Below are 25,673 nucleotides of genomic sequence, written 5' to 3' on the forward strand. Positions count from 1 at the left end.
GCTGGCTCTGTTGTGGGTGCCGAACCGGAGTGCATCACATCAGTAGCAGACAAAAGGACCCTGAGCAAACTACTCACCATCATGGACAATGGAAGTCATCCACTCTATAACACCTTCATTCAACAGAAGAGCTTGATCAGCTGGAGACTACGCTCACTGACATGCAAAACTGACAGTGACACAACTGTACAATCTGTCAATAAAAAGGTAATGTGATAGACTTTTCTGCATAGTCTTCACCCTCTCAACCACTGCTCTTACAGCCCCCTCCCTACCTCAGCCGGGACTAATTCACTTCAACCTTAATATTGACTGTTTATTGTGTTCATCTCCAAAACAAAACTCGTCCAAAACTCCAAAACTCTATATCTACGCTGCTATGGGTCCTTTCTACCAGGCCTACATAATGTTCCTTATTTAGCCACATTTAATATTTATATCTAATGCTGGTCTCTTAACTATACTTGCACTGTTTTGCCTTACCTTGTTGCACTATCATCACTTTCATAGAGCACCTTACAAACATACTTGAACTCAACTGAATCACAGGGTCAGTCCCTGCCCTGTCACTCATTCTCAACAGCCTCAGCATACTAATGTGGACCTTGTTGTTATTTGTTATTTAGTGTCTTTATCCTTATTCACTTTATCATCCATGTGGATCTCTTTTTTTGATAATCCTGCTTGTGTTATATTTTATTTTTATTTATTTTATTTAACCTTTATTTATCCAGGTGAGTCCCATTGAGACCTTTAGCCTCTTTTTCAAGGGAGCCCTGACATACAGACATAAAGATATTGCACAAAAAAACAAAACATGAAGCATAAAAACTGATCACTTAGACATTACACAAAAATACGACAAAACGTAGAATCACAGCACGTCATTGCACAAAATTTGACGAAACACAAAAACAGAGCACAGAAAAGACAGGTTCAACAGAACATACTTAACACTGGGAAGATTAGATTACAAGAAACAGGTAAGACAAAGTAAGACAGATAATGCATAAAAAGCACACTGAAACACACTGCAAGGTTTGTTTAGTGAACGCATTTACAACTGTCAGATCTAAATTGAGTATTTTTTTTAAATGGTTAAGAGGAATTGCAACAGATAACTTAAGATATTTTTTAAGGAGATTCCAGCACCAGGGAGCCGCATAACTAAAAGCTGTCTTACCTAGCTCAGTCAGTGTTCTTGGAGTGTCTAAGAGTATATAATTATTTGAACGCAAACTATAAGATGAGTGCATTTGGGATAAAAGATCAGAAAGATATGAAGGCAATTTGCCAATAATACTTTTATAAATAAAAATATGCCAATGGGTCCATCTGCGGAGTGAGAGAGAGCTAAAACCAGTCGACTCATAGAGAGAGCAATGATGAGTGTGTGATTTGGCATTTAAGATAAAGCGAAGTGCACTATGGTAAACTGTATTGAGGACGTGTAGGGTTGTTGAGGCAGCATTCATGTATAAGATGTCGCCATAATCCAATACAGGAAGAAAGCTGGCATTTACCAAAGTCCTTCTAGCTTGAAGAGTAAAAAATGCTTTGTTTCTAAAATAAAATCCAACCTTAATTTTCAGTTCATATGCGTATGTTATGTGTGATGTCTCTATGTCTTTGAGCTACTTGGACCCTAAATTTCCCCTAGGGATCAATATAGTTACTATCTATCTCTCTATCTATCTACAGTGAATTAAAATACAGCTGACAATGGAGACAGAGGGGGTGGAGGTACTCAAGAATGCTAACAAGCATCAGGAGTCTGTCCCTTATTAATGAGAGAGACACTCCTGTCTTGAGCTCTTGTTATGCATAACATTTATATTTATGGTTTATGATTGATTGATTAACCTTATTGTTATACATAGAGCTATTGTGAAATGCCATCAACCGGACAAACAGATCTCGAGCCTTGATTCTGATACCGAATATACTGGTTTACCGAATCGCTGTCCATGGTTCTGATACCCGAATGCAGTGAGGCCTGATTTACAGAGTTGCTGTCCATGGTGCTGGAGTATAAAAACCCTCACCTTCATGAAACCTTTATTTTGACTAGAAGCCCGGGGAGCCTAATAGTTAGTTATCATCCTCTCCTCTGCTCTCTCTGTGTGTTACCTGCTCTTTAATGGCAAGCCATTAAATTATTTTGTTTGTGGCTCTGACGAGGATCATTGGCTGTGTGGTCATAGGGACCTGGGGGAGACGATGCCCCTGTTCCTATGGAGAGTGAGCAGAGAGGAGAGCAAGCAGGACCTCTGGCACTTTATACACCGGGCAGAGTAGGAAGAGAAGAGAGAGGAGTGCAGTGGAGGGGAATAAAGATAGACGGGGAAGGAAAGGGCAACAGATGGTCATGGAAGTAATACAAAGATACAGCGAGAGAGAGTGGATCTAAGGTACAGATACACACACAGCGGGGCCTATACCAACAGAGCCATGGAGACAAATAAAGAATGGACGACACACAGAGAGCGAGTGAGAGAGGGATATAAAACAAAGACAAAGTACAGAGCCAGAGAAACAATCAGCTGGTGGTGGGTGTAGTGGAAATACGTAAGAGAGGGAGATAGGGGGGCCAGGTGGAGCCTAAGGCAGTGAAGAGAAGTGTAAGGCAGGGTTCCTCTCTACCTGTGGGAGATTAGGGGGTATGCATCCAGAGTGATTAATAGGTTGCCTGCCAATTGCTGGTCCTGGTCTCCCCCCCCCCCTTTATGAATAATCACCTCCCTTAGTCACTTACAGAGAGAGTGATGTGTGCAGGAGTTGGTGTTGGTGCCACCACCCACATAAATAGTGATGGGGGGGTGGAGGCAGGATTTACAACCAAGTGTGACTCAGGGAATATGTGTATGAATGCATGGGAGGGAGAGAGAGATTTTTATTTACAACCTATATGGTAATGTGGGCGTGCATATAGACAGGTCGAAACATACACTTATTGAATGTCAGGGTTAGACCCAGAACAACTCCTCAACTGCAGTCCAAAGTGCTTGGATTCTGGCCACTAACACAACACAGCGTATGCTTGTACTTATACATCACAAGAGAGGATGTTATCGTGTTAACGGTTTTAGATACTACCCCCCCCCCCCCCCCCCCGAACTTTAGAGAAGTCATACAAATCATTGATATGGATTGATATACAGATGTGGCAGAATTATCATTAACAGACGGATTATCGATTATGAGGAATTCACTTCTACGGATCCCATGACTTCTTACCCATAGCACTCATAGCAATCAAAGCCCTGCTGGCACCATGATATTCATTTAAATTCTGTGAATAGTAATGAGCCTTCCTAATTTACTTCATGAAACCTGGGTGGGAATCCAATTATCATCAGCTTTTTCAGTAAGCTGCTTTCCGGAAAGCACAGAACATGGTTATCTTAGTGAAGATAATGTCTAGCCCTCTAGTGTATTACTGAATTGAACAAGGATTAAACACCCGATATAAACTAGGTCGACATGGTGCAGTGCACCGCGGCGAACAATGGAGAGATCAACCGGGGGCTGGTGAGGTCTGACTTGGTTATCGTTGACTGGGTGAAGAAGGATCATAGGCTGCGACAGTCAAGAGGAGCTCATTTGACTCGCTCATCAAAACGTGGTATTTAACACGCTGTTTAACGTGTTAAATACCCATCCAAAACGCCATCTTTTACACCATTGTAGAGTTGCCCACAACAATGCCCTAAAAGACGTCAATTTGAACCTGTAGCAATTTACAGGGTCGTATGTGGTGTTTTGAAAGGTCAACAGCCAAATTTGATACCGATTGAAATCAATACGCATCAACAATGATGCTGATTGTGATTTGTGACCCTATTGGCCATCCGTACGTGCGTCTGTCCCGGTGTGCGTGTGAAATGTGCATGCAAGGTGCATGGTAAGTGCAGCCAACAGTTGAGACCAAAAAGACCCAGTTTCAGGGGGTGACTAGGAGCTCTTGCATGGTAACAAAAATGTTCCGTGACACTCCATATGGTAGTGAGGGTCTGGTTCTGTCTGTATATATGTATGCTCTTCCTGTGAGTCTGCCTTCCAGGTATTCAAATCATGATTGTTAAAAAAAAAAGTGGATGGATTGGTGGCTGTGCTTCCTGTCTGTAAAACTAAAAATACTCCATTCTGATTGGCTGCTGTTCGCTCCGTAGGATTACCCTAGCAGTTGTCTGATGTGGAGCATGGCGTGGGCGCAGATCGTTGTAGTGATTTGCTGCTGTGCTGTCTGGGTGGTTCATGTGTTATTCCAACTCATCAGTGTCTGTGCTAACACAAGTTGAGAGGGACAACTTCCAGAGCTTCCTCCCAACATTAGTTATTCACCAGAAGACCACCTGCGTGCTCTGCATCCCAATCCTCTGTGCCTCTCCTCGCTTCTGCCTTCTGTCCGCACTTTGCCTCCCTCTCTGTGGCTCCCTCACCCTCCCTCTTCCTAGATATGTTCCTTCTTCTTTTCTTTTACCACTCATTCTCTCCTTTTCTCTCTCACTCACTTGCTCTATCAACCCCTCTCTTTCTGTTCCTCTTCTAATTATAACAATTTCAGATTTTACACTATCTCTCCCTCTTGCTCTCATCCTCTCTGTCTCCTTAATTGTATGGCCGAGCTCTCTCACACGCTCTATGTCGCCATACCATACTCTATCCTCTCCCTTTTTTAATATCCCACTCTATTTATTAATTACTCATCGTCCAGCTCATACTTTCTCTTACCCTCACACGGAGACTGGGAGAAGGAGGGAAACAGAAAGTCCCTCCTCATTGGTTGGATCAGTCCCCTCCAAAGACCAGTTAACAGGGAATATCAGCCAATCAATAGCATGTGAATCCACAAGCACAAAGTGACTATTGTGGTAAGTAAGTCGTGCATTTGTGTGTGAGCAAAGGGGGTAGCGGGGGGAATAAGTATATAATGGCATGTTATCCTTCCCCAGCCACAGTAGGGGGTTTAAGCTGGCCTTGTTTCTGGGGCTAAATGGGCTCTTTGGGTGGCACAGACACTTTCTTGCCTGCGGTTATAGAGCCTGGCTTCCAGAAGGGTCATGTCTAAGCAGCCTCACCACAAAGGCATCATGAAGCCTCTTTATCACTCTGGTAGGCCTGATCGTTCCACATCTCATCATCTGGGATCTAGACTAAACTAACTAACTAGCCACTAGCACATCCATGAGCACATGTGATGTGGACGCATTATGTTTCCAATACATGATTGGAAATAGAAAGGAAATGGCAATTGATGAAAGGTTTCCCAGGTAGCTTATCGGCAAACAGCAGCGTCCTCCCTGTTGTCTCCATATCTCGTGTCTGTTTTATGTGCTTTCACACCTTATGATTGCTTAGATAAATCTGGATTGGACTGCGATGATGCATTAGCTTTGGCACTTTAGAGAATGACACGCTGCATGCTTTGCCCTTAGAGCTTTGTAAATCAGATATCCCCCGTCCCCGTCCCCCCGTCCCCCCATCCCACGGGCTTCCTGAATAAGCAACGTCGGCGCCGATGACACAGAATGACACTGCAGATTCCCGCTTATCGGATGATGCTGTCGTTCCGGTGTGCGCGGCCGTCCGTCACGCTGTGAGCTCCCGCCTCTGACGGCGGACCCCGGGACGCCGACGTGAATCAATAGGTTCCAGAACCCTCTGCACCCCCCCGCCGGAGCCCCCTGCCTCAGTGATGGCATCACTGAGGCATCACCTTTTTTCTGTTTATTTATTTATATATATATTTTTTTTTTTTTTTTTAAACAATCACCACCTGCCCACTCTGTCAGACCTGAGGCATCTTCTGAGAGATCACTGCTGAGGACTGCTGTCAAACCCAGGATGAGTCTGTCACTGGGAGGGAGAGAGAGAGAGCGAGAGAGAGAGAGAGAGAGAGAGAGAGAGAGAGGATGGGAGAGATTACTGTCTAGGGGGTCTCTTACAACAGCCATGTTTGAAGCCAGGGGGGTCAGGGCCCGAGGTTGCTCCTCTCAGACATCAAAGTTTATCAGCAGCTGTCTATTGTAGTTCTTTCTGAGATGCAAGGGTGATGCCAGTGGTACACAACAGTGGAACGCGGAACCTCACTGTGGGAATTAAAAATTGTGTTTTTTTTCAAGGGTAAATAAAGTCACAGAACAAACAATTAATCACTGGCTGTGCAGGGTTGAGTTATCTACCTGTGTCTTGCTGAGATAATAAATGGAATCGCAGAGAGCAAGCAGATGGATCGAGGTATCGTCAGCAGAATTCTGTGTGGGTATGGGTTTAAAGGGGAAACTCCCAATGGAGCACTTATTCTTCAAACTTCATGGTTTTATCTCCAAAGTCATTTTGGAATGGTTAACAGGGTTAACATATGAGCATCCATGCTGCAAATGTTCAGATGGTATCACCATTACCACTGTTCCACCAGGACCAAACCTGGGCAGCAGCCTCTATTTATGAGACCAAAGGGAACTGGGGAAGAATAATTCTCAATTTGCCATAAAGGTGAATTGAATTGGACGGCCATTTTCATGGACATAAATTCCCCCTCATTGAGAAGAATGATATTTGGCTAGCGGAGTGTCCTCTGACACTGGTCCTTTTGTACCAGCAGACAGCTCTCGCTCTCACCCTTGCGGGGGGAACAGCTGTTTATCTTCCCCGTCTGACTGCCAATGAGATGAACGCTGAGCTGTATTGAGCGTCGCTGGGGTACCGCCACGAAACAATCCTCTAGCATGGCCCGTTGTTTTTTGCCTGTTTTTGGGTGTTATTTTACCGTTTGTTTCTTGGTTCTGTGGTTTCTTTGTAGAACATTCCTATTACGATGATTTGCGGCTTTGTGTTGCCACATCTATTCATGTTGGTCTCTCTTCCATTCTATCATATAAATCCCCTTATTCAGTTCCCTTTTATTTCTCTTTACTATTTGATCATGTCTCTTATTTTCACCCCTTCCCCTTTGCACAGAGGTGGTCCAGCTCAGCCTGCCCGAGGAGCAGCGGATCAGCGTTTCCACGGTAACGGTGGGCCTCAGCATGGTGCTATCCTGTGCCATCCAGGGGACACTGCGCCCGCCCATCATCTGGAAAAGGAACGGCATCATTCTCAACTTCTTGGACCTTGAAGACATCAACGTGAGTGCACGTTTGGTGTCACCCCGATTTGAAGAGTAATCACATCCTCTCTTGCAGCCTGTCACTCTGGATCTGTCTCCACCCACCCCGTCTGGGCTCCACCCAAAGTAATCTGTCTCCAGCCAGCTAATATGTCTCCACCCACTGTGATCTGTCTCCACCCACCCTCATCTTTCTTCGCCCACTCTTATATCACAGTCTCTAACTACTGTAATCTGTCCCTGCCAGTTTAGATCGGTCTCCACTTACTCTAATCCGTCTCCACTCACCCTAGATGTCTCCACCTACTCTGATCTGTCTCCACCCACTCTAATCGTATTGATACAATTACAATTGTATAAAATACTGTGTGTGTTACGATGGCCGATCCCATACCGGCCACTGCGGGCAACTGTAGCCTGCTCTCACCAATAAGGAAGGGAGCACTAGCATAAAGCCTTTGGTTAGCTTATGTGTGCAGAAGGCACTGCAGAGCAGAACAATTAATAAAGATTGGCATTTTCAAAGAACATCTGCTTATGTCAACAGTGTAGCTGTGAAGGTCTCATTGTTAGTATAAGCCAGAGAGGGCAAATTACTAGTTTGACATTTCCAAAACACAGCAAAATAGGTGCGACCAGAGTTGACAGTAGCCCTTCCCATCGCTTTGAAACCTGTTTCTTTCTTCACAATGATATTCTTTGTATAAAAATAATGTTAATTTCATAGACAGACATAGTAAAAAAGCAAAAGCTAAAAAAGTTTAACACAATTACTCTTTGAAGCACCGCCAAATTGCTGACATCTCCAAAGTGCTCCTGTGAATTTAGTGTTTGAAAACACAGTTTCTTACACTGCTTTGCCTCAACTGTACAACGCCGGCGAATACAGCATTTTGGACTGCTTTTGAAGGCCCTATTGAATGTGTCAAATAGTGTGTAAAAAGTAAGCAGAAACCTTCATTACCCAATCAACAATAACCAAAGTCAGACCACACCAGTACATCAATGATCTCTCTATCATTGGTGCTGTGCATTCACTTCCCTACATTATGTACCTAGGCTATATCGGGTGTTGAATACATGTGTGCAGTAATGCGTTCAGTAATACACTGTAGACTAACCATTATTTTCACTTGGATCACCACGTTTTGTCTCTGTTTAGTTCTAAGAAAGTAGAGTATGGATTTCCCCCAACAACAACTGTGTTCAGTGCGAATTGAAGGTCTGTTACATAGGTCTATATCTAATTTTCTTGATGTTCAGTGTGGCTGTTTTACCAGATGCTCTTTTCATTTACATTAGAAAATCATAAATGACGATGGTTGAAAAGTGTTATGTTCACATTTTTTTATGAAATATAAACAAAATAGACTTAACATACAGAAATGAAGAATGACATTACATGATCGGCAGTGGGCGTGTTCCACAGCGATGTGGTGTGCAATTTACAGTCACACTCAATAGGCAACTTGTGTTGCCTATTTTTATTTATGCTATGTTTAAAAGGCAACCAAATGAAAACGTAATTTTCTCGCCATGTTTAAAGCAATTGTCAAAGTATCTGTATTATAAGTATATATATATATATATATATATTTTTTTTTTATTGATGTGTTCAATAGTGTGTTCAAAAGCAGTCCAAACGCTTTATTTTTCGTTGTTGTACAGGTAAGGAAAAGGGGAGTAAAAAACCCCACTAAATTTACAGTTGCATGTCTAAAATTAGTATTTTGACCTGCCATAATGTGCGTACGCGAGCTAGTGTGTGTGTATTAATATTCCCATTAATACATCAAGTGCTTCAAGAGCCATGAGTGATCATTAAAGCATGTCTTCACATTTATTATCCCTCAAACTGCACAAAACAAAGGACAACAACCTGAAAAACAATATATTGTAACGTGATTATAAGCAACCTTAAAAAAATCAATCAAATATATACAGCCCTGCAGCATTTAACAGCCACATCCAAGCGGTCTGAGTGAAACAAGAAAAACCCAGAAGCAGATTAAACAGATTGCTACATACGGGTTTTCAGGCTATGCCTCTCACCACCGTTAGGTCTTATGTAGATGGTCCTGAGGAGACCAGCAGAGAGAGAGATGGCACAATGCACCACCTGACCACAGGTTTACCTTCAAAGGTTGAATGCTCTCACACTGTGTGTTAGTCCATGGGTCTGGCCGGACCATTCTGAAACACTGCTGGTGGACATGGAGCGAGGGGGAAAGGGAAGGGGTGAGACACACAGAACCATCCCCAAGGGTTACGTAGCGTTAACGATCTGTTGCCATGGAGCTCAGAGGGGCTGTGCTTGGAGGTGGGAGTACGATAAGAAACAGACAGAGAACAAGATGATATCAGGGGGATAATTGGACCTAGGATCTATACAGCACACACACAAATGTACTACAAGAATTAAATATGAAAGGGGAGGGTTTGTATTTCAAATTAGTGTTTTGTGATGGCAGTTTATTAGCATTGAGTGTCAATGAGAACAACAATTTACCTCACTGATGTCCCCCCAATAAATCATATTGGGTCGCTGAACGTTGACAAAGCTTGTTTTTGTTTTTGTTTTTATGGGATTAATGAAGAAATATAGTATATCAAACAGTCACAGTTTGATATACATTTGGTTATTTATCGACTTACATGTGGAGACAACAAAGGATATTTGATTTAAGCTCTGTGTGTCCCTAAATGTATAGTTTTACATAGGAAATCATTTGGTTCAGGATGAGAAATTTTAATTGAAATTAATTCAATGCAAGATGATATGGATGCTCAGTTTCAATCACATTTATCCCAAATGCAAATCATATAGACACATACAGATATCAATTATTGTGTGAGTGTGTGTGGTTCTGATTGGACTCTGGGGCTGGGTGAGGCTGCACACCTGTTGCACATTGAGCAATCAGTGTGCACAGGTTAAACCAGCCGTCACCCCACACACACACACACACACAAGGAGATCTCCTACATGGAGACATGGCCTGGTGCTGGACACACACTCCCACAATCATCATATACATGTTTGCATCATTTGCACAAGAAACAAGAAAAACCTCCACTTTCCATTGAGTTGACCTCTAATCAATAAGTTTATCAGCAAGGATACAGCCACTGATCACTTCCTCCCACACTGTGATCGAGGACCAAAGGGAGGGTCTACAGTCGCCGTGACCCTACTTTTATCATAACCAGCGGTCAAAGTCATCATGTTCGCAACATAAATTCGGGGGCAGCCATTAATAACTGATCATTATACCAATGAGCATTTTGCGCATTTTGCCCTCGTCAAGTTTATTGAAAACATCCTTTCACACTTTTTCGACCATCAAGTAGAAAAAAAAAAAACACTCCTTGTTTGGCCCCATATTGTGAAATAGTGCCATGATACCGCCCCCCCCTCCCTCCACCCACCACGCTTCACCTCCACCACCGTCTCCACCCCGTGCATCTGCGGGACGGCGCACTATTTAATGTCTTAATCCGTGTGACGCTGGGAAGCCGGCACTCCCCAGGTGACCACTGAATGCTGCACCCACAACAACTGGCGTCGTTCATCAGCCTAATGGCTTTTATATTTTTAACCCCTGCCATTAGTCAGGCGTAGGCAGCGCCGCGACACACGGGGGAAGGAATCGAATCCCCCCAGCACATTCCTGGGCGCGACGGGGACACCCGTTGATTCATAGCCCCTCTTCCTCTCCCATCACTCTCCCTCACTCTCTCTTCTGTTTTCCCTCTCTGTCTTTTATTACCCCCCCCCCCCCTACTACCTGTCTTTACTTTCTTGTCTTCCTCTTCTCCTTCTACCTGAAGTTGCTTTTGTGTCTCTTCTAACTTATTTTACCCCTCTCCCCCATGCTTGGCCCTCTATGTCTCTCTCTTGCGCTCTCTTTGTTTTCTTCTCGGTGCATCTTGCACTATGCGTGACTCCACAATTGCCCTCCTATGTTGCACACACTATGTTTTCATCTGCCACACTTTCACCCCTCCCACCCTTTTATCCTCTCATTCTCACAAACTCACTCCCTCCCCTCTTCTCTCTCTCTCGCTCTCTCTCTCTCTCTCTCTCTCTCTCTCCCCCCTGCAGGACTTTGGGGATGACGGCTCCCTGTACATCACCAAGGTGACCACAATCCACATGGGGAAGTACAGTTGCCATGCTTACGGCTACGAGGACCTCCACCAAACACATGTTCTGCAGGTGAATGGTCAGTAACGCCTCCTTACTTACCTTTATAGTGCTGGGAAGTACACTGATGCTACAAAGTAGAAGACAGGAGATTGATTATGATAGTGATCACTTATTTGATTATTATGAATTATTTGAACATTACAGTGTCCTGTCCTGCTTACAGTGTAATTACACATGTAACAAGCTTTAACGTGTAACACGTTAAACAACCTGTTATAGCATGTACTTTACATGTCCATACACAGCCCATAAGAGATAAACAATGCAACACATTTTTAACATTCAATGAGTTGAGGTTGCATTCAGACAAAATGGCGTAAATACAATCCAATTAGGCCTGGGCAATAAAACAATCAATTATCGTATCGTGATAGACTTTTGATCAATATCAATATAAAACATGTTCAATATATATCGATAAGAGACTGGACCACCAAATCTAGCAGCTGGGTTTGTTACACAAACACGGTTCCATACTTATTTACAATATTTGAGTATATAATAATATAATATAATATCTAACCCCCAACCCTCACCTCAATGCTTAACTACATGCTTTTCCATAACGTTATCGCATATTAAGTGCATACATGCTGTGTGTTGTTAAAGGATATATCAGAGGAGAGAGAGATATACAGGCAAACACAGACACACAGACGTACACACAGGGTGTGTTTAAGTAGCAGCAGGCAGGGTATCAACACTCCCACTCAGTCTAATCATTTGCATAGGGCTTCTCTCTCCTTCTCCCGATTGCTTAGCCAGCCTCGGGAACGCGACGAAGAAGAGCATTTAAACGCCCCCCCCCCCCCCCAACATTATAGCATGCACAACATGGGCGCACACACGCACGCACGCACGCACGCACGCACACACACGCACACGCACACACACACACACACGTGCATACACATAGATGCATAGCCACAGACACAAACAACCACACACACAAAGTAAGACACCCACATACGAATACAAAAAAACAACCACGCCCACACACATACACCGTCAAAGTCCTGAAGAAACAGATGCACACACAGTTCGGCAGCCTTTGTTTCCACGAGGAGCAACATGCAAGACACAACATAAAAGAGGAAATTATTTTCAATTTAGCCCTACAATAAGCCTAATTGTTATTGTGTTGTGCAAGAGGAAAGGTTCATAAGAAAGCAATTGAGATGTGCCATATACCTGAGCATGAGTGTAGCCTGGCAGATTGGGGTGGGAGTGGGAGGCCAGGGTTCATACTGGGGATTCAGGGTTGCCATTGAAATGGTGGATTACCATATCATTATTTGTTATTGTAATTAATTATTTTGTGTGTTGCTTTTTTTTTCACTTAAGGATTCCTCATGGATGCCACTCAATAGATGAACTATTAATGTAATGCTTGTTAAGACCCTATAAACCGAAATGTTTCGTGCATATTAAACATTGAACAGCCTTACTGTCAATACGATACATGTCTTATTCAAGCTAATTAATTATTATTCCAATGTAATTTAATTGAATGAATAATTAGCAGCAGGCTTCTCCCAGTTAGATTGTAATTAGAGGGGAGGCAGCAGCAGCTCCCATGACTCTGCAGCAACAAGAAGACTGCAAAACAGGAAACTCTCATATGATGGGATTTAACTGGACGTGAAAGTCGACCATTTCAAAATGTATGCTCCGAGTTACTTTGTTGATCCAGGGGCGCAGATTGTTGCATGTAGTCACTACAGGTCCCAAACACCACCTGTATATACATCATATCTATAATGCATATACTTTGTGTATATATTTCATTAGTGAAAAGGGAGACCTACTACAAAACATCCTACTGTTTTGGTGTTCCCCTCCCACCTGACTCCCTGGTGGCGAGAGGTGGGGATGTCCGGCCCGCTGGGGAGGGGCACGCTTGGAGAGCAGCCCCTCCCTGGAGAACGTGTGAAGGGGGGGGATCACGTTAGAAAGCCATTTCATACAGGGCTCAGGAATGGTGCTGTGGAGCACCCCCAGAGCTCTGGAGTTATGGTGTTATGTGGGTTTGTGAGTGTGGGTGTATGAAGTAACCCATAGGAATCCTGGTCTACCATGACACAGTTTGTTTGTGTGTAATTATGTTTTCACTGCCTCTTGTGTGTCCTCTGTGTTTGTCTTTCTAGTGGGTGTGTGTGTGTGTGTGTGTCTATATAATATTTATCTATGTGTGCAGTCCCACCAGTCATCCTGGTCTACCCGGAGACCCAGGCCCAGGAACCAGGAGTGTCTGCCAGCCTCCGTTGCCATGCCGACGGCATCCCAAACCCAAAACTCATTTGGCTGAAGAACGGCTTGGATCTTCAGCTGCGATCCTCCAAACAGATCTCTCTCATAGGTGAGCCTTCCTGTGTGTGTGTGTGTGTGTGTGTGTGTGTGTGTGTGTGTGTGTGTGTGTGTGTGTGTGTGTGTGTGTGTGTGTGTGTGTGTGTGTGTGTGTGTGTGTGTGTGTGTGCCTATCCACACATGTTTATCAACCAGTTGCCATTGGCTCATCTTTCTATGTATGGCTGGCTGGCTGGCTGGCTGGCTGGGTGTGTGTGTGTGTGTGTGTGTGTGTGTGTGTGTGTGTGTGTGTGTGTGTGTGTGTGTGTGTGTGTGTGTGTGTGTGTGTGTGTGTGTGTGTGTGTGTGTGTGTGTGTGTGTGTGTTTTTATGTTGATCTCGCTGGGGTTTATTATTCATTTTGTTGTGTTTACTCCGTATCTCGAGTCTCGATTTCAAGTACCATCGCTTCGCCCTCAGAGATAAACAGCTTCCTGTTATGCGACGCCACCCGTCACTGTGTCTAATGAAAAACCATGGAAACATTGTGTCGTCGGGGCGACAGTACATCATCCATCATAAAAGGAAATGTAATCCTGTCAAGGTGGATATAAATAAAACTGAAGCAGGAGAATGGAACTTGAATAGAACTTTGGGACTTTTGGGACTCTGTGTGGATGTAAAAGTGAAAGTTAAACTCAACGTCCAGTAAACGTCCGTCCTCTCCTACTGAATTGGAAACAGCTGAGTTGTGAAGGAAGGAACAAGTCTACTCATTTAGAATCGTGAAAATGGTGGATTGAAATTCCTGAATAAATCAAATGAATAGCCTTTACCCGCGCCCGTCTCAGTAGGGTAATTTTAAAAGGTATTTCTTCAATGTCAGTTGTAAAAGAGAGTAAGAGAGAGGAGAGGGAAGCTCCTCTTTATGGCTTAGTTCTCATTAACCCAGAGTTTTATTGGCAGTGTTTGGACCATTACCTGTGTTAATAGTCTGTTACCCAGCCTCCTCAAACACTCAAACAAAGAGGAGGTGTTGCAGGGTTCGCTAACGCATAAACAACAGGATTGCCGCAGACTCAGAAGACACTGTTTCATCTGGCTAATCACAAGACTTTGCTCATAGTTTCTGAAAAGCAAGTGCATTCGGACAGGTTTGTGTGTGTGTGTGTGTGTGTGTGTGTGTGTGTGCGTGTGTGTAGGGGGGGAGTGGTGTGTCTGTGGGCAGGGGGGGTGGGGGGTGTAGGGTAGAGTGGTGTGTGTGTGTGTGTGGGGGGGGGGGGGGGGGGTGTACCAGGACACAAACAGACAAATTAGCGACATTTTCTTCTGAATTGTTTATGGATATTAGGCTGCATGGTTCGAGGTTGGCCAAGGCTGTGTGAAGCGGGTGGATGGAGTGCTTGCGAAGGGAAAAATGCTGTGCACAGTACGCCGACTAAGTATTACTAAGTCTTTGGCACGTGCAATTAATTAGCAAGCAGATGTATTATAATCTATTAATGTACGCACTCGTGCTGTTGGAAGGAGGTTTGGTGTGTCTGTGCGAGCGTGTGTGTGTGTATCCGTGTACGTGTGCATCGGTGGAGATTGTTTTGTGTGTGTGTGTGTGTGTGTGTGTGTGTGTGTGTGTGTGTGTGTGTGTGTGTGTGTGTGTGTGTGTGTGTGTGTGGTTTAAGGTCGAGAGACTCAAAGGGTAGACATGAAAGATGCAGATAACAAGTAGAGATAGAAATGAAGAGAACCCCAGAGAGGCAGATAGGGAGGGAGGTAGAGGGGGGAGAAAGGGGGAGAGGCGGTTAAGGAGGGGGAGAAAAGGGGAGGGGTAGATGGGCAGAAAGGGGGAGGGGCAGATAGGGAGAGAAGGGGGGGAAGGGGAGAAAGGAGGAGGGGCAGATAGGGAGGAAGGTGTTTAGGGAGAAAGGGGAAGGGACAAATAGGGAGGGAGGTAGATGGGGAGAGAAGGTGAGAGGAACGGAGAGAGGGCTCTTTCCCCCTTGCTAGACAAACGGCATGATAGCGCTGCATAGCGTCATCTTACATAGCGTCATGTTACATAGCATCATGTTACATAGCAATAGCAATAGCATAGCAAACTGTTAAGAATAAAGAGACATCCGAACTTATAACAAAACAGAATTTTCCCATTACAACCCTTATTATATAGAGTTAGGCAGTTCTACTCTCATACTATGGAAGCTGTGTGTCTTATGAACATTGGATCACTGCCGTAACTGAGTCAGACTCGGACCGATGACCCTTTGGGACCAAATAGAAGACTTCTTCATTATTCAAATCAGATTAAAACTGAAAAGGATTAACAATTAGTTTAGTTTCCTGGCGATTATCTGGCATTTATTGTGCCACTAAGTACTTCTAAAAGGAGGTAATCTACGACAGCATCAAGTAGCCAAGGGTCAAGGGATGAGGTTCCATGATTTATTTATGAATTGGATTTAGTTATTTGGTCTGTGAATGTAAAGGTCATAGCTTACAAGTTATGGTCCTTTTACATCAAACGTGATTGTTAAGTTGCCATTTTTTCCCACACCAATTAAATATTTGCAATTCATGGAGCTGATTGCAGCTGACTGAAGCTCCTTAGTTATGTGAGGAGCCTGTCAGTGTCCATGGTGCTGGAGCCACTTTGGACACTTCTTCCTGCTATATCGGTTGATTGCACTCTTCCACTTTAACTGCCTGTTAACTAATGTCGGCAACGTTAGTTCTAACTTCTGTAGTACACACGACAAAAGGACGTTCTTAATGCGACCTACTGTCTAACAGATAAATGTCTCTGACACGGCATATCTTTTGACAATTGATTATAAATATTCTCAATAGAGTGTTGGGCCCATTTATAAACTGTGATTCATGGTAAACAAAAGCTGAGCCATTCTGCAGCACATTATTCACACAGTGGCTAGTGTGTGTGTGTGTGTGTGTGTGTGCGCTTCTGTGTGTGTTTGTGAATTTGTGTGTTTTCATTGGTGAATGGGATACATGCAAATATAAAGAGCAAAGAGTATGGCGACAGTAGCCGCCATTAAATCCAGCGCCATTGTGCAGCCTTCCGTTCCCAGCCATACCAACATTTAGTTTTCCACATTAAGCATTTCAATTGGCAGAACACACCACAGGTTGCTGCTGCCGGATTACATTGTCTACCTACAATACATGTACAGCCACCGTAAGCACATGGGGGCTATTGATTACTAATTCAATTTATGTATCTGTTTGCTGTTTCCCCGAAGGTCTTTGGATTTAACCACCTTGGGGTGCAGGCTTAGAACAGCTGTTATGACAGACAACCCACCACCTCCCCCCCAGTCCAAGCTCCACAAGCAGGGCCCGTGAAGGCTCATTTAATGTGTGGCTGCCCTGGGTGCTTTCCATAATAATTGATCAGAACATAATTATGATTTATATGTAATTGAATAACTTGTCTTATTTAACATAGCCGTGCACCGAGGCTAAGTTGTGTTTTTTAACATACAACGCATTACACACATTGCCACCATGATAAAAGAGAATTTAGCAACCAAGTGCTGTTATCAGGAGCCAAGAGATATTTCACTAATGTGCAAAACTTTCATCAGCGGCATGCAACTGCTTGCTCTTTTTGGACGAGTCAGTTGATTCAAACGAGAAAAGCATGGGGGAAACGAGAAGGGAGAAATGGAGAAAGAGAGACAAACATGTATTATGATTGGATTTGAAAGAATTACAACAGGATTTCAGTTTAATTTTGCATTCAGAATAACCTCTTGCTATGCTCTCTGATACACATGGGTCAATTAGACCAAAGTAGAGAGTAGAGAGAGAGAGAGAAATGGAGCAAACAAATTATATGGTTATAAAAGTAAGACAGGATATCTTATAAAAGGAACGAAAAAAAAGTGTTGGACGTGATTACAGTAGGATAGTGTGAAAGGAGAGTCATTTTTCTGCTTCCAGTGAATGCAGACCCGATGACAATTCAAATGGCCTCACAAACCCGTGTTCATGTATGTCACAGTTAATCTACAGTCGTTTACATTTTAAAGGGTTAGCGTTTCCTGCATAACCTCTTCTAGACCCATTTGACAGGAGTGTTGTTGCAGGACATACACAAGTGTCACTCATGGCACTACTTTGAGCCTGCTACTTTTATTTACCATTGCACGGGGAGTACACCTAACATAACACAATAACACACTGACTGTTGCTGGCACACAAATGAAACACAACTCCCAATGTTAATGTGTGGGTGTGTAACAAGGTCCATGGTACACGCCACCTGCAGTACTTTCAGGGCTTAGCCTGGACCTCTGTGGGGTCTCTGGGGGGGGGGTTACCCCAAAAAAAAATTTAAGAAGAAGCTTTTATGTTTTTTTATGTTGTTTTTTTTTTAAATATAAATAGTTGTTAGTAATAAGTATGAGTATTGAATAGAAGCAGAAAACTTCACAACTGCCATCATTAAACATGTATTGACATCTGTATCAGTACCAGCCTAGAGAAAAAACGTAAAATATATTTTTGTTAACATTAGTTTATCGAAATATACAAATTTCTTCACTCACATACACACGCACAAATGCACGCACACGTACACACGCACGCACACGCACACACAAACAATGTTCTGATACAGTTTGTGCAGTGTAGTGCAATGAAAAGCCCTGTAACCGGTTCTCTCTCGCGCTCTCTCTCCCGCTCACTCGATCACTCACACATAATGTGCCCGTGTCAAGTAGTGTGAAGTACGAGTGTGAGCTACTTCTTGAATGACACTCAGAGGACCCAAAACGTTTTTTGATCAACGATGTCATATGATTTCTGAGGGTTTTAATGCATGATCAGAATGACAGATGGTTAGATCCAGGCTTTTCTTCTGATACCTTTTTTTGTAAAAATAATACAAAAATAACGTTGGCTCGTGGATCAGGGGCCATTAATAAAATATTAGGGGCTGTAGCCTTGGACGCCCAGGCCCCGACACACTGCTGGGGTCTACACATGGTGGCCCTGCTATGACAGCTCTGGGAAAAGGGCCATGGTCGGTGTGTGTTGTCTTCACTAGGTTAGTGTACTGCCTGGCCCTTGTACATAAAAGTAGCAGACTCAGGTTAGTGTCAAGAGCCACAGTCTGTGTATGTCCACCAATGACACCTCTGGGAAAAGGATTGGCTAATATGGTTACCCGGTCACCTGCTGATTTAACAAACATGTTTTTGGGCTGAGAGTTCAAGACAGGATTTATCAGTGTTATCCCCATGGTTACGACCCACGACGACTTTGTGATTCCTTTTTATAACCGTTGTTGTGTAGGAGGGTAATAATGAGCGATGTTCATGCAATGAGCCACACACCATGCCTTTATACTATAAGGGTCCAAGAAGCTTGGGCTCTCTCTGACATGACAGAAAGGTGGAACGTTCACAAACGGGTTGGCGGACCCTGGCAACAACATGACACCTGTTTTCTCTAAATGGCAGTGTTATTCGAGTATTAGTGACAAAATGCCATGGTTATCTATGTCGCCGATCATACATGACATATTACCTAGTTTATAATATACTATATACGGTTTTGGTTTTACTGCCCCCTTAAGCTTTGATGTGATACACACGCCCTATGCTTATTAAAACTGAATTAAAGGAGTGTGACAGGGGAGTTGGCAAATCTGCCCCAGAATGACAGGAAAGCTGAAAGGCAGGTAAAGGGATAGGGGGTTTCTCCCTTAAAGTCAGGAACACATTAGAAGATTAAACACCCACATCCCAATTTGCCCCTGAAAACTGATATTTAATATTTTTCAGAGTCTGCACTAGTCGCTCTGGACAGTGCGCACACGTTATCTCATAGTTTGCAGGGGTTTAGGATAGACATCTGTAGCCTCCAAATTTAGCCTACAGCCAGTCCAAGCTGTTCTGATTCCAGGAGTAAATATATCAAACATGTTTGATATTATGAATATTAAACATGTTTGTTGTGCACAGAAATGTGTGCAGAAATACATAACTCTTGTTCTTGCCTGCCTGGGGTTCAATTGTCTAACGTTAAGTAAACGGCGATAATAGACAAAAAAATTAAAATCGAATATTTATACTACTTTCTCGTGTGTTAATGAAGTCTTGGGGGTGGGGCTAAACCCAGCTTTTTTTTCGTGTGTCCCTCTCAGCCAATGGCAGTGAGCTGTACATCGGCAGCGTGCGCTACGAAGACACCGGCGCCTACACCTGCATCGCCAAGAACGAGGTGGGGGTGGACGAGGACATATCCTCCCTGTTCGTGGAAGACTCGGCCAGGAAGACCTGTGAGTCCATGAAACACAGCTATGCATTATGAAAACCAAAATCCAATCATCACGGGATACGCAAATTCATTACATATACAAAGATACTCAAGTTAATACAATGCACACATCAGTTTTAATTAAAGCTGGTTTGTAGTGCCTTGTGACTCCACTATTAGCGCAGTAGTGAAGTGTTTGAATACAAATGATTATAGTATGTCTTTAATATTTAGTATATTGACTGATGCAACAATCATTGTTTGAATGCAAATATATACATTTCATATTGTCTCCACAGTTACTCTTTTTTTAAAAAGAAACATATTTGTGAAAGCTGTAAAAGAGTTCATGACCCTCCATCAGAGATTACAAATCGATGCGTGTCGATTTTAGGGGTTGATAGGTGGATATGTGGTTGTTTAACACTTATCCGGTGCTTTGTGTGAGAGGCAGAATTTTGAGTACTTACTAGTCATGAGAGAAGGTGATGAATCTTTATCTTAGGATCGGCTCTCTCAGTGAAATTCAATCTTGGGTCTTTTTTCACCAATATTATTTCCTCTCTTTCTTTCTATCACTGACTTTCTGCCCTTATCTCCGCCGCCTTTGTTCCCATGTCCATCATTCTGCTGTGAACTCTGCAGTGGCAAACATCCTCTGGAGAGAAGAAGGTAATATGCCACAAAGTTTCGATTCACATCTGGACAGGCTTGTTGTTGCCGCCACAGTGTGTGTCTCATGAAGCGTCATGGAAGTTGGCTATCCATCAGGGGTGTTGGAAATTGGCTAAAATGCATGTGTTTTTTTTGTTCATCACCTTTTGAGTGTCCTCCGGAAACACTTCCACTGTCGCCGTGTAACAGCCACAGGTTTCTGTGATGTGTTATGTCGCCTGAATTTGCAGCGCATTTCCTAAATGCTTTGCATGTGCTGCAAATTAAACAAAGATGTTTTGTTAATTTGCTCATGTTTTCTTATGTTGCCGTGAGTTGAGCTCTAGAGGCCACCGTGAATATCAGATTTGGTACGGTATCAGGCATGCACGCAACAGATCCATGCGTCTTAATTAAAAGAAAGTGTGAAAAAAGTCTGAAGTGTGACGCCTATTTTTTTTGCATTGTGCCATATGTGATGCTTTTCACTGGTGCAGTGCGGAGACGGGATATGAGTCTGCTCAACTGTGTCCCTTGCATTATGGACATGTGACAGCTGTAACAGACCTGCCCGCAACATGGTTCCCTCCCGCCACACTCTCGGTTTTAGCTAACAAATCGGCAGCTGTTGTTTAGACATCCAGGAAAGACATCTGACAGCTGTTGTTATTTATCAGAGAGAGCTTGTTTTTTGTTGTGGTATGCTGTCCTGGCCTTTTGTGAAGAAATGACAACAGCGTAAAACTGTCTGTTCATGCTAAAATGGTAGCTGCCGACGTGCTAACTTAACAGCAGACTGCTTGGTGAAATGTTGAGGACCCATGACAGGTACAAGCTGTCGCTTACAAACCACGACAAGTCTGTAGTCAAGAGCAGCATTCTGTGTTAGGATACCATCTTTTTGGTTCCACATTCAGTTCTTTCTGATAAACAGTAAAAATATGACAATGAGATAATGAGATTGCCAACGTTCTTACGTGGAAAAATACCTCTCCAATGGAATAAGGTGTGGTTTGGAGGAGTTTCTTGACCTATTATCCTGTTGTTATTATAATTATTTCCTTGCGTTCTTTTTGTTTGACCTCAGAGCCATTGACCACTGACCCCTGAAAGGAGGGTTTAGAAAGGAGCTTGGAGCTGGTTTTCTGTTCTCTTAGTCCTATCTCATGGTCTTTCTTCCTGTCTTTGCTGGGTTTTCCTCAGGGCTGAGTGTGGGGAACATGTTCTACGTGTTTTCCGATGAGGGCGTCACTGTTCTTCAGCCTGGCGAGTGTGAGATCCGCCGTCACATGAAATGCACAGAGAGGATCGTGGCTACCTATGTGAGTAATAAGACCTGCCTGACTGACGGTCGGTCGGTACGTCTGTCCCTTAAATATCTCTATCAGCACAATCCTTAATGTTTGGCCTCATGACGATGGAATAATGTTTTGAAAATAACTGTGGAAAACCACATGAAGCAGTTCCTCTTATCTACTTTGTATGGCCACGGGTAGAGATGAAAGAATGGAACAAAGAGAGTTATTTATTTCATAACTGCACATGCACAGCGAAAGCAATCTTTTTTTTTGATGTACACAAACTATGTCATAGAATATCATATCATAGAAAGCTGAGACTCCCCTGACTGCAGCAGTCCAAACCGTATCACCCTGAGACTAATCTGTATTTAGTCACAGGAACACACTTTCCTTGTAGGTTGTACAACCAAGGATTATGTCTTACCCTTGTTGTTTTTGCCATCAAGTTTGTGTTTGATCGCAAAAAACAATCATAAACGGATAATCCAGTGCCTGTGCACGATTTTGCAAATAACCATGGTGTTTACAATCAGTACACATTTAGTAGCTAAAAGAGGGTTTCAGAGGAAATGTTTAATTGTCTTCAATCAAAACACACTTTCTTCATCGCCATCTGATGGCCATATGGTGCAATTGTGATTGTTTGGCTTGGTGTCATTCAATTATATTCAGCCTGACCTTTCAATAGAGGGGTCAAGTGTAAGAATTGTACTTTGGGTTCTGAATATATCTACCTTTTTCAGTACTTTTTGAAAATGTCAGCACATTTTAACAATGCCTTTTTTCATAGGTATCGTTATATGAAATGTTCATACCGTTTCCTCTCTAGTCACAGGAGGACTCCCCCACTTCACTTACTAAACTAGAATTACCTATTGTCGAAATCTATCGGCAGAAATATCCATTAAATGGACTATATATTGGAGACCCTAAGGTTTTTAATCTACGTGAGAACATACTTTGCTGTGTGGAATGGGATTTAGCTGTTTCAGGCGTCTTGTTTGGCTGAGAGATTTAAGTTTTACAGGATCCTGTAATTGTATTATAGGTCGATACAAATTTCATAAGCTACATGACTAGCCACCACTGCTGTAAACTGGATTATTCTTATTTTAGTGAGGTGGTGTGTGTGTGTGTGTGTGTGTGTGTGTGTGTGTGTGTGTGTGTGTGTGTGTGTGTGTGTGTGTGTGTGTGTGTGTGTGTGTGTGTAAAAATAATAACACCAACAACTGCTACATTTACTGCTTCTGCTACCTTTACAAATTATAATTTCACTGCCACTTTTACTACTACATTGTACTGCTATCTATAGTACTACTACTAGACTCTGATATAACTATATCTGACTACTAGACACTGATATAACTACTTCTGCCGCTACTTCTTCCCCTACTACTATTCCCATTATTTTAACTGATACACAGTCACTGCTGGTTTTATTGATGATACTGCTACTACTTCTACTGCTTGTCCTGCTACTGCAACTTCTATTACTACTACTCAGTAGTAGTCATTTCTAGTCTCATTTCTAGTCACTCATAACGATTGTTGTTCATCACCATTACAATCAAACCATAATCATGATTAATTATGATTAGTTATAATCATTCACATTCAAAGCATTATTTAAGGAATAGTGACAGTAACAGTTTGTAACCTCGACTGAAATCTCTCTCTCTCTCTCTCTCTCTCTCTCTCTCTCTCTCTCTCTCTCTCTCTCTCTCTCTCTCTCTCTCTCTCTCTCTCGCTCTCTCTTTCTCTCCCTGCGCCCCCTAGGAGGAGATGTGCCCTAAAGGGGACGGGGTTGCGCCCCAGCGCTGTGCTTGGTCGTCAGCCGTCAACGTGAGGGAGAAGTACATCTACGTCAGCCAGCCCCTGCAGAGCCGACTGCTGGTGGTGGACACCCAGGCTCAGAAGGTGGTGCAGGTGGGTCACTGTGTTTTGTCACTTTCTAAATCCAATGGGTGGATGTGTTCCTGGATGTAAGATACTGGGGTACCGTGACAGCTGTAGAGGGAAGGAAGGATGTTATTTGAGAAGAAATGACCATTCAGCTATAAAAATATATATATTTATATGTTTGTATATTGCTTTATATATTTATATGCTTTAAATAGCTATTTCACAAGGATATCCAAGAGATAAAATCGGGGTGGAATAACTACTTTATTCTTTTAAGGAACATTGCTCATAATCCAGCATGCTGGCAGCTATGATTGTCTCTAAGTCTCTACGCATGGGGTTCATGATTGCGTCCAGACAAATGAGGTATCACAGTAAAACCCCAGGAAGTCCACGCAAACACACACACACGGCTTTCAAGACGGCGACTTAAATCGCTGGTAAATTATAGTCGAAGCAATAATGTTGCCCACAGAGGAGTAAATGAACGCATCAGGGTATGGTAAGCTGTAGCTGCTACTTGCATGATATGAGGTTTAACGCTGGTATCCTTGTGGTCTGATTCTAGTGTTTTGGTGTTTATTACACTCTAAAGTTATTTGCAGTTAACAACTTGAAGTCAACGCCGTTGCTGAAGGCAAGAATAAATAACAAGCACAGTGGCTGTACTTGAAGCACCAGCATCGCGCCTGGCCGCGGGGAGGGGGGGGGTGGGGGGGGGGGATGCAGTACTGCAGTGCCATTCATCATGCCGGTATAAAGGCTGTTTAAAGGCCCAGCCCTCTCTCAAGGGACCCCCTCCTTCATGGTCACCCACAGTTATGGGATAGGGGGGCAAGGCCTGAGTCAAGGAGAAGAGGGGTGTGGGGGGCTGGGGGGAAGATAATGGAGTGGAGGTAGCGCAGGAGGTACTTGAGCTGTTGTGTCATTGTGGTGTCGTTGTCATGGCAACTGTAGATGTCACTCGGCTCCTCCGACCCAAAGTGTTGAAGTGTCCATGAGCCAGATAACGGACTCCTATCTGCATCCAGAAGCTGCCTCTTGTCTTGCTGTGCGTGTGCACGTGTAGGCGTGTTTGATTGAGGTACAAATATAAATAGATACTACAATCAGTCAGTCATTTGATCCTTAATTATTAGTTAAATGTAAATACTACTCTCTCAGACACACAAATTAAATTATTATTATTAAAATGAAATTGTTTGCTGTTTCTTTTCTTCTTCATACAATATAGTTTTGATATGTGTCACATTGTGTTGACCCCTCATCCATCACTAACTAGTGATTACTAGTTGAAAGTTATAGTAGCCATTTGGTAGTAATTATCAAAGTCATGCCACGTGCCAAACTTTTCCCAACAGCAGCATGAGGCCGGATCTGATATTTAATTGTGTTAATTTCCTTTTTGTTCATCCTTCCCTCCTTATTATCTCAAGCACTAATGGGTGCAGATGGATGGCCAGCTGCAGGGGAGCCGCGGCTGTGAGCAGTAATGGTGTTGAAAGGCTACTGTTCACCCTTACACATGATACTGCAAAAGTTCAGGTCCCGACCTTTGGCTGATGTGGCTCCATCTTGTCTTCTCCTTCCTCCCTGTCACTCTTAGTTCTGATCACATCATACAGAAATGCCACACAAAAAAACCCTTGAAAGGCCATGAAGCAAAGAAAGAGAGATCTCTCTCTCTCTCTCGCGTGCGCTCTCGCTCTCTCGCTCTCAACATTTTCCTATTAAATGTTTCATTGTTTGGACAGATATCCCTGCATTATGAACTGATGTGAATGTTTTGTGTTTATGCTGCATAAGCACTGATGGAGGATTGTCCTCGTGTTCATTGTTTTTCACAGCAGGGATGACATCTTTGATGTATTTAATGATTTAGATTGAGTCTCCTACTGAATCATAGGTGGATAACCATTGTTGCGCTAAAT

At 43.2% G+C, this 25,673-nt stretch overlaps 1 protein-coding gene across 1 annotated transcript in view; it reads left to right on the forward strand.

The window, feature by feature from the left end:
* fstl4 (follistatin-like 4) overlaps positions 1–25,673 on the forward strand; it is a gene marked incomplete at both ends in the record, with an annotated part of 139,274 nt that overhangs the window by 107,577 nt on the left and 6,024 nt on the right. The window contains 7 exons of the mRNA XM_084474204.1: positions 6,964–7,130; positions 11,217–11,337; positions 13,519–13,680; positions 19,773–19,907; positions 20,531–20,557; positions 21,743–21,861; positions 23,617–23,766. Of these exons, the coding sequence (XP_084330330.1) occupies positions 6,964–7,130; positions 11,217–11,337; positions 13,519–13,680; positions 19,773–19,907; positions 20,531–20,557; positions 21,743–21,861; positions 23,617–23,766 (881 nt within the window). The remainder of the gene's footprint in view (positions 1–6,963; positions 7,131–11,216; positions 11,338–13,518; positions 13,681–19,772; positions 19,908–20,530; positions 20,558–21,742; positions 21,862–23,616; positions 23,767–25,673) is intronic.

Source organism: Micromesistius poutassou (genome assembly GCF_964030765.1).
Source record: "Micromesistius poutassou genome assembly, chromosome: 10".
Lineage (NCBI taxonomy): Eukaryota > Metazoa > Chordata > Actinopteri > Gadiformes > Gadidae > Micromesistius > Micromesistius poutassou.